We start from the raw sequence: 9522 nt of genomic DNA, 5'->3' as shown, positions 1-9522 counted from the left end.
ACAGGGAGGGATGGGGACTATGGTGGGTTGGGAGTGCATGCTCCCCAGCAAATCTAACAATTGGAATGATTAAAGTAACAAACACTTACTGTTAAATTAACAATTAAAACACTTTAAAAAAGATAAAAAACTTTATATATATTTTTTTTTAATTTGCAAAAATAAATGCAGGAGGGATAAACCAGAAATGGTCATGGAGGGAGAGGGCTAGGAGAAAGACACTCTTCTGAGCACACATTTTTGCAAAGACTGGACTTTCTGGAACCAAGTTAATGTTCTACGTTTTGAAAAAAAATCAACAAAGATTGAGGGGAAAAAACCCCTAAAAGTGAATATAAACAGAAACAAATAAACCTACCTGCATTCCCAATGAATAACAACCACACCAAAGGGAAATAAATAAGTAATCACAGTAACATTTGAACCTGTGTTCCAATTGTTACTTTGACCATTGACCCTCAATTTGAAGGCAAAAAAATACTCGGCGCTCCAGTTGTGGCCCAGCAGTAATGAAACTGGCTAGTATCCATAGGACTTGGGTTCAAGCCCTGGCCTCGCTCAGTGAGTTAAGGATCTGGCATTGCCGTGAGCTGTGGTGTAGGTTGCAGATGTGGCTCAGATCCTGCGTTGCTGTGGGTGTGGTGCAGGCTAGCAGCTGCAGCTCTGATTTGACCCCTAGCCTGGAACCTCCATATGCCACCAGTGCAGCCCTAAAAAGACAAAAAAAAAAAAAAAAGATACTCTTGAATTAGATTCAATAAATCTTGAGCTCTGCTTTGTTTTTCACAAGGGTATGGGTGTAGCTATTCTGAAACTTTTTGTGTGAGATTGAGCAAATAAGTAAAAACACTGGTGCTGATGGGAACCAAGGTTCTGACTGTTAGAGAAGGGAGTACAAATATGGATTTGGGAAAGAATGGAAGGACCTTGGGTGTTGGACTGAAATTGGAGAAACAGATAAAAATAGATGTGTTTATTTACATACACAGATTTCCTAGCCCTCTTTGCTAGCAGGACTTAAAAGCCATGACAACTCCAGTACCAAAGAGCATACCTACTGCTCAGATCTTGGATTCTAAATACCATTTCCTGTTGTAGGGAACCAGGGCTCCTCGGAGAAATAGTTGATTCTAGGTTTGTGCAAGATGAGCTTGGTACATCATGGGATGCTAGAAGATAAGTGCTTACAAAATGATGTAGACACAGGAGTCAGCCTGAAGGATCTTCTACTGGCCAAGGCTGTGACAATTAGAGGATCAAAATAATAACAGTACTGGATTATAACCCACTGCATTAAATAAGAACCCACAAATCCATACTGCTAATAAGGAAAGAAAGGGGACTATTAATTTGTTTGTTTTTTAAAGGACCACTCTGCAGTATATGGAAGTTCTCAGGCTAGGGTTCAAATAAGAACTATAGCTACTGGTCTACACCACAGCCACAGCAACGCAGGATCCAAGCCGCTTCTGCAACCTACACCACAGCTCACAGCAATGCCAGATCCTTAACCCACTGAGCGAGGCCAGGGATCGAATCTGAATCCTCATGGATCCTAGTGGGGTTCATTACCTCTGAGCCACACCAGGAACTCTGGGACTATTAATAAATCTAGAAGAAATGATGGAATTTGATTACCATCATTTGCAACCATCTTAGCAAAAATTGATTTGAGTACTTGATTTGCTAAAAATCATCGTTGGATGTTAAAGCTAGTGGGTGAAAGTTGATGAGGAAGGGGACATTTACTACTCAAAATAGTCCCACACAGATGACGGATTAATGGGAGAAATGGTAACTTTCCAGAGGAAAAACCCGGGGGGAGGGGACACACCACCTTAAAACATCAAAGTTAACATCACCAAGAATGGGACATGTTCCTCCTGCCACAGTGCGCTGAGGACACAGCCTTCATGTAATGTTCCTGCCCAAACTGTGATGCCTGAATCTAATAATGGCAAAACATCAGACAAACCCGAATTGAGAGCTCTTCTATAAAACAACTGGCCTGGGAGTTCCCGTTGTGGCTCGATGGAATGAACCTGACTAGTATCCATGAAGATGTGGGTTTGATCCCCGGCCTCACTCAGTGGGTTAAGGATCCGGCGTTGCCGTGAGCTGTGGTGTATAGGAAACAGAGGCAGCTCCATTTTGACCCCTAGCCTGGAAATGTCCTTATGCTGCAGATGCAGCCCTAAAAAGCACACACACACACACAAAACAAATAAACAAAATAAAACAACTGGCTGTACCCTTCAGGAGTGTCAAAGTTGTACAGGGGGTGGGCAAAGGCTGAGGAATGCCTTCAGCTTAAAGGAGACAAAAGAGACTTGACAACAAAATGGAGGGTGTGACCCTGCACTGGATCCTGATCCGCTTTCTAGCATCTGCATCCCTCATGAGTGGACAGGGTTACTTGGAGTGATAACGATCGTTACTTTCACCACAGCAGAGCTGCACTCCTCACATATATTCTCAGCTCATTTATAATATTCAGCCATAAGACATATATGGTATTTGGAGCCCAGACATGAGGAATGCTTGATTTGCTTTGTCAAGTCTGGGCTTAAGAAAAGAATCACCAAGTGGGTCCCCACATGACTAAAAGTCCTGAGTTGATGGGGAGGGTCCGCTTTGAAATTCAATGTTGCAGTAATGGATGTAGATTGACCTGGGGGGGGTGCATATATGACCCATGTCAACCCGTTGTGAGTGGCTGCCCCCTGTAATGGGGCTGTGGTGGGTTGCTGTGGAGAGCTAGGAGACCCAGACCTGATGTAGCTGTGGCACAGACAATCAGAGTCCGGGGGGGGGGGTGTGTGTGTGTGAATACAATGTTTAATGAACTTGCCTGTGCATGCTTGAAGGTTGGCCCACCTCAGTGATCATACCTCTTTAGGATGGACAGTCTGGGCCAGGGTGGTCAGCCCAGGTGAATGTGGGACATGCCCACTCTCAGCCTGTACCCCTCTAACTACACAGCCTTGAACAGTAAATAACATTAGTTCACACCATTTACTAGTGTCCCAGTAAATAACATTAGTTCACACCAGTCCCCCTAGGAGGTGAGACGGAGACCCCAGCCATGCTAGGACTAACAAGGATAAGAGGGGAGGAGTCACTATCTAGAATATAGGAGGGAGATTTGGGGGCAAGAAGGGGTGATGTGGGGGCACCAGGGATGGGAGGAAGATTGAGGATGGTGGTCTAGTTCCCAGCAGGGCCCTGGCCTGGCCTGGCCTGGCAGGGAGTGGGGATGGGGATGGGACACCTCAGAGGCGAATCTCCAGCAGGTAGCGTAGGCGGCACTGGCTCTCCTGGTAGATGAGGTACTCGCTCTGGAAGAAGTTGGAGCTGCTGAACTCCGGGCAGGTCATGGGCCGGCCCTGGGGCACCACGACTCGCTGGCCATCCAGCTCCAGCTCAGTGTCCTGGGATGGATCTGCAGAGCACGGCAAGTGCCACGGATGACCCAAGGGTCACTGGTCCTTGGCTTTACCAGCTAGTTCTATCCTCTATGTTCTCCACTTCTGCCACAGGGAGTGCCTGCTCATTCCCACCTTGCCAGCCTCCAAACCACTGCATCAGCTGGGCCTTCTTTTTTTTTTTTGCTTTTTAGGGCCATACCAATGGCACATGGAAATTCCCAGGCTAGGGACTGAATTGGAGCTGCAGCTCCCAGCCTATGCCACAGCCTTAGCAAAGCAGGATCCAAGCTGCATCTGTGACCTACACCACAGCTCATGGCAATGCCAGATCCTTAGCCCCCTGAGTGAGGCCAGGGATTTAACCCGTGTCCTCATGGATACTAGTCAGATCCATAACTGCCGAGCCACAGTGAGAACTCCCCGGCTGGGACTTCTGCCTGGAATCTCCTCCCTCAATTCTCTGCCTGGGAAATTCCCACTCATCTTCCAGTGCTCAGTCAATGATACCTCTTCTTTGAAGCTCTCCCGGATGCCCAGGAATGATTTGTTGAATCAGCAAATGTTTGATTGACAAAGGGACAACTGCAGTGAGGAAGCCTGCTACTTTTTGTCCCTCTTCACAACCCCTTCCCTGCTCACCTCCTTCCTGAAAGCATCCTGCTCCATCTCAGCTCCACCTCTATTCTTAGGCCTGTCCAGATTCTTGGGACTCACCAGGCTCTGTGCGGCCTCGGGCAATGACACTGTCAAAGCCAGGGGGTGGATGCTTCAATCCTGGCTCGTCAATGGTGATGTGGTGCTCTTTGCCCAGTGCCACCTCACTCAGGAACATGTAGCCAATGTGATGGTTCCCGCAGGACATGCCAGTAACTGGGGGACACAGGGAGGCTCAGGGTAGGCAGATCCCCCCCCCCCCGCCTGACTCCCTGGGGCCTCTCTGCAGCATTGTTATTTCCTGTGGATTTGATGCCCCATCCCAGACAAGTGTCCATTCTTCCATCTGTCCTCCAACCATTTTCCTAGGCTCTTGTCCTGGCAGTGCTCCCTCCCACCTCTCTCCTCCACTCCTTGGCTCCCTGAGGCCAGTCCTCTGCTACCCTCACCAAGGTCAGTAATGACCTCCCAGTGACCACATCTGGGGTAAGGGTTTTTCTTCCTGGCCTGCTCTGCTGATTTTGCCTTTTGAAGGGCATCCTTCACCCCCTACCCTGGGACTCCCTTGCAATGGCTCTCCTGAGACCACCCACCCCGCCTTCTTAGGCTCCTCTGTCCTCCTAGTGGACCCCTTCATCTTGCGTAACCTTTAGCCCCAACTGTTTTTTTTTTCTCCCCACAACTGCAGCATATGGAAGTTCCTGGGCCAGGAATTGAACCCATGCTGCAGTTGCAGCAATGCTGGATCCTTAACCTGCTGTGCCGCAAGGGAGTCCAGCCCCATCTGCTCTTAGATGAATCCTCCAACCTTGCTTTCCTGGGTGGATGATGGTGGTGGCCTCCAATAATGGGGTCAACCTGGGCTGAGGATCCAGTATGGGGAAGTCATCCCTGGACAGAAACTTGGGGTCATTAGAGACACCCTCAACTCTTTCTTTTTCTTTTCTTCTTTTTTTTTGTCACCCGCAGCGTATGGAATTCTGGGTCAGAGATCAGATCTGAGCCACAGTTGCAACCTAAGCTGCATTTTCGGCAACTCCAGATCCTTAACCCACTGCGCTAAGCCAGGGATCAAATCTGTGTCCTAGTGTTCCCAAGAGCCATCGATCATGTTGTGCCACAGAGGGAACTCCTCAACCCTTTCTCACAAGCTGCTCATCCCACTTCCCACAGTCCTTCTCAAGGGCGCCTGCATGAGAACACACACTTCTGCAGCCTCTGGCCTCTGCTCCCTCATCTTCCAAAGCTGCAGCCAGAGATCCTACTATACACATGTTCAACTATGCTTCCCATCATCCCTGAATAAGGCTCCCTGGATCTTCTGAGACCCCCAGCCTCCGCCCACACCAGGCATTTGCTCTAAGCTTTATTATCAGGAGGTGCTGTCCTGCTGCAGCCTTCTAGTCTTCGTACCAGCCCCCAGCTGCTTTACCTCAAAGGCTCCTCTTTTACCCCCTCCCGGGTCAGGCTGGCACACTTATCCTATCTGTGTCACCTTCTCCAGGAGCTGTCCTCGACCACTAGGGCCTCTTCCGAGTGCCCCCAATCCCCAGCATGACCTGGTAAGCACTCTCATCAGTGACCCTTCAGAGGTTCCTCTCCTGGATCCACAGCAAGTTGGACATGCACCGGGCCCCATCCTCCTTAGTGCTCCTGTATCCACTCAGGGCGAGGCCCCAAGGGATGCCTCACCATAGCCAGCTGACTTGCTGTTCTCTGAGGCGAAGTAGATGCCCTTGCCAACACGGCCACCAGAATGTGGCATGATGCGGAGCCCGCTGGTGAGGATGGCGGCCACCACAGCCACGTTGGTGCCATGCCACAGTAGCTTCCGATTACTCAGCTTGGAGTGGGCCTGGAACCGATCTTCCTGGAGGGAAGGAGGTGGGAACTGGGAGAGTCATGCCCTGTAAGCTCAGGTGCTTCTGTCTGCCATTAGAGGGTACAACCAAGGCCAAGGGCCCTCTGGCCACTGACACTCATGCATACATGCACAAGACATAGGCCTGGTGGAAACTGGTCAGAGTTGTTCAGCCAACTCACTAAGGAGCTGATAAGCCTGTGGGACAAGGTCATGATGGGGCAGGGGGAGGGGGGGGACTCTCCCTCACCTCCCCTCCTCGGTTCACTTTCCAAACATGTTGGAGAGCAGGGCACCTGTAGTTGTTGCCAGTCTGTTCTAAGTAGGTGTATATCACCTGCAGGGAGAGCAGAAGGTGGGTGCCAAGGGCAAGAGCCCTGTGGAAGAACTCCCACTGGTTCCCCCTCACCCCTGAGTCCCAGAGCACTCCTCAGGCCCTGGAAATAAAGGGACAGAAGGCCCAAGCCCACCTTGTACTCAGGCGCCTCTGGATCCAACAGTTGGAGCTGACACTTGAGAAGCTGATAATCTCGGTCCAGTGGGTGTGGCACCTCCTCCACTTTCTTTGTCTCCTCGGGGGCTGCCTGCAGGGTCTGGGCCAGCTCTATGTCCGCCAGCACCTAAGGTGACAGGCACTGGCAGTTGTCTGTCCCCCTGACCTGGTGCCTTCCCCACTCCCTCCCATGTTACTAGAACCATGGCCACCCCACCTGTCTTGTCCATCTGCTCAGCCCCACCCCATCTATCTGTTTAGCCTTCTCCTCCCCTGTCCTTCAGCCTGCCCAATGCAGTCCATCTATCTGTTCCCCATCTCCCTTGCTCAGTCTGTCTATCTGGTACCCCCACTGCCTGCCCACCTGCCCACCCTCACCAGCAGCATGTCCTTCTTGGCCTGCAGAAGCTCAGGGGAATTGATGGGCGGAGGCCGGTTGCGGCCAAAGTTGTGGGGAATGACGGTGTAGAAGTGGGAGGACAGCTCCTCCAGGCTGAGGCCACTGTGTGCAGGGGCTTTCAGGGCCACCTCCAGCGCCTCCAAGGCCTCAAAGCCCCGGGCAATCTGCTGCTTGCTCAACTTTCCCAAGGGCATCTTCTTCACATCTAGGGGGATGTAGAGATTCAAAACACAGCCCTGCCACCCCTGGGCCCCTGCTACCCTGCCTGGCCCCTCCCCCCTCACCGAGGTTCATGAGGGCCATGGCATTCTTGAACATGTCCTTGCTGAAGATGTTGGTGATGAGCTTCTGTGTGGCTGCATCCAGGGAGCAGGGCTGCACCTGCTGAACCACAGTCCTCACTGGGCCTCCGTCTACCTAGGGGTAGAGGGCACGTGTGGGCAGGAGCGGCTGGGCAGGGCACCCGCACCTGAAGCGTGGCCTGGCATTCGACAGAGACTAGCCAGACTGAGGCCAGAGCTGGGAGGCTTGTGCCTGAGGCTGCATGGCTGGGCAGTGGCAGAGCCCAATCAGCTGGGTCTTGCTGTTTAGCCCCACCCTTGGCCCAGGCCCTCCCTCTCTCCCTGGCCACTTTACCTTCACCACGGCTTCTTGGACCTTGTCCTCTCTCTGTACATCAATAAGTGTGTACTTGCCGGGGTGGGCCACAAAGTATTCCCTCTCTGCCCAGCTGTTCTTAGTCTTGTCCCGAAATTTCTTCTCAAAGTCTTTCTTTGCATCCTCCAGTGACACGAAGTGGCTGAGCTTCGACTGGCCCACCTCTCCCTGCAAGTAACAGCTTTCAGGGGTGTGCCCACCCCAGTGCCCACCGTCAGTATTTGCTGGCCTCTGTTGTGCAAGCCCTGTGGACAACAGAGGTAGGGAGGGGGCAGCTGTGGCCTTTGGGCCTGAGTAAGCTGTAGAGACCCCAGGGGGCAAGGGGTGTGCACTGAGCATGGAGAGGTATGGAGGAGGCAGGCACAGGTTGGGCGGGTGGCACTCACCACACGGCCCCAGCGGTTCCAGCAGATGAAGCGGTCACCCTCTTCCAGCAGCTGGATGATGTAGAACTTGTTGTTGTTACTCCCGATGTTGGTCTGGTTCAGGGTGCAGTCGTAGTCTTCATGCACCTGTGGCCCAAGAGAGTGTTGTGTGTGGGGGTGTCAGGCTGGCTTAGGCCACCCTCGAGTGGGATGGGGTACCTGGCTGCATGCTGACAGAGGTCAGACTACACTGGGGTGTCAGAAGATGTCTTATCTAAGAACATTGCCTTAAGTGTGGTAGCGGGAGGCTTGAGAAGCTCAAGGGCCTGCCCTGGGGTCTGAAGAGTAGACATGACCCATCTAGATCTGATGGGATATAGCCTTTCAGAGCCTTGAGTTACATGGCCAGAACCAAGCAGGAGGGGAGAGGTCTGAATATATTTGTACACAGGAGAGAGGAGGTGCCGGGACTGGCCAGGAACTACAGCTTACCTTGGTCCCGGGGTTGTGGCTGAGTGGGCACAGGGGGTCCACTCGGATGATGCGCTTCTCTGTGGGTGCAGCTCTGAGGGCCTCAGCAGTGGAGCGGAAACTGTCCTCCTCTTCTGCCCCCTGCCTCCCCTTCTTCTTCTCAGGGCCCTCACGTTGCACCCCAGGCTTGCGCTTTGGAGCCATGGCTATTCCGGGACACAGAGAGGGCCCTCAGTCCTCTGTGGCCTTTGCACCCCACCTAGCTGGAATAGCACCAGCTTGCCCCACCCTGAGTTTGCCCTTTGGTGATCTCCCACTGCTTGCCCCCGCCCCCTGTGCCTCAATTTCCCCACTCCCACATCCAACCAAAACTAGCTCTCTGCACCCTAGAAACGCCCCTTTTTCCAGTCACAGAGACCAGGCCAGTCCCGTGACCGGGCTGCCCAGTCTGGTCAAGGAAGAGGAGCTCTCCACCCTCTCTAGCTCTCCCGTGTGTCCTGAGGTGAAAGGAAAGTGAAACAAGAATCTCCCCACTCCAACCTTTGGGCTCCTCCCCCCCCCCAGCACTCTGTTCCTCCCCCCTCTCAGCTAACTTGGGCCTGGCAGGGTTGCTGGGCTGAGTCATCCAGCTATGGAGGAGAGTGGGCAGTGGCTCCTGGGGGCAGCACTCCTGAGGCCAGATCTGTCCCTCCAGAGCTTGGAACGTAGTGGTGCAGAAACCCTCCCAGCAGGCTCAAGAGTTCTGAGGTACCAGTCAGTGCTGGACCACGGCTTCGAACTGCCAGAGAGCAAGAGCCAGTCACATTCAACCTGCCCTGCCCTGCCCTGGGGAAGGCTGTGGGCACGGCCATAGGGCACTCACCTAAGAGAAGCAGGGACCTGGGAAAGGTGGCTGCCACTGGGTGGGTACCTCCCAGACAGTGCTGGTCCCAGCAACCCTCTGTAAGCTTTAGTGAAGCAGAGAAAGAACTTGGGATGAGTAGGATTCCAGCTATTTGGCCCCCGGTCGGGTGAGTCAGAGGCTGGGCAGGACGAGGGCAGCCTGTCCCATGGATGGGTGGACACTTGATCAGACACAGCCAAGGCCCAGGGGTCTGGTGCGCCCTTAGCGCTGCTCATCTGGCCTGAGGCATGCAATATGTCTCCACCGGTTGTCTACGGGCCTTGGGCCCAGGTGCAGTCACTGCTTCGCT

General features: G+C 52.9%; 1 protein-coding gene across 14 annotated transcripts; it reads right to left on the bottom strand.

Moving 5' to 3' along the window:
• Positions 1 to 958: 958 nt before the first annotated feature.
• PARP3 (poly(ADP-ribose) polymerase family member 3) lies at positions 959 to 9326 on the bottom strand. Of its 14 annotated transcripts, none has more exons than XR_014823189.1 (12): positions 9192 to 9326; positions 8351 to 8535; positions 7880 to 8005; positions 7473 to 7661; positions 7121 to 7253; positions 6815 to 7041; positions 6414 to 6563; positions 6194 to 6280; positions 5775 to 5952; positions 4143 to 4298; positions 1477 to 3442; positions 959 to 1430 (listed from the first exon to the last, which is right to left on the bottom strand). XR_014823189.1 is itself a non-coding variant. In XM_013981754.3 (11 exons), exons 2-11 carry the CDS (start codon positions 8531 to 8533, stop codon positions 3273 to 3275), a joined length of 1599 nt encoding a protein of 532 aa, XP_013837208.1. In that variant the 5' UTR covers positions 8534 to 8535; positions 9192 to 9326; the 3' UTR covers positions 959 to 3272. The 14 variants fall into 14 exon arrangements, 4 of the variants coding, with proteins under 4 accessions (XP_013837208.1, XP_013837210.1, XP_013837209.1 ...); XR_014823190.1 differs by having other exon boundaries at positions 959 to 1487; positions 2146 to 3442; XR_014823191.1 differs by having other exon boundaries at positions 959 to 1476; positions 2439 to 3442.
• Between the last annotated feature and the right edge of the window lie 196 nt (positions 9327 to 9522).

This window comes from Sus scrofa, chromosome 13 (genome assembly GCF_054392235.1).
Source record: "Sus scrofa isolate SSC_HxYL_T2T_F1_AM1 chromosome 13, Sscrofa_HxYL_maternal_Yorkshire_Landrace_v2.0, whole genome shotgun sequence".
NCBI lineage: Eukaryota > Metazoa > Chordata > Mammalia > Artiodactyla > Suidae > Sus > Sus scrofa.
Note: the sequence above shows the minus strand (reverse complement) of the source record. Positions and strands in the feature narration are given on the sequence as shown.

Excerpts from the sequence above, each read along its gene's own strand:
- PARP3 (XM_013981754.3), bottom strand. The coding sequence starts at position 8,533 with ATGGCTCCAAAGCGCAAGCCTGGGGTGCAACGTGAGGGCCCTGAGAAG. Across the intron at positions 6,564-6,814 it reads CCAAGAAGGACATGCTGCTG|GTGCTGGCGGACATAGAGCT; the intron begins GTGAGGGTGGGC and ends CTGTCACCTTAG. Across the intron at positions 3,443-4,142 it reads CCGAGGCCGCACAGAGCCTG|ATCCATCCCAGGACACTGAG; the intron begins GTGAGTCCCAAG and ends CGTGCTCTGCAG.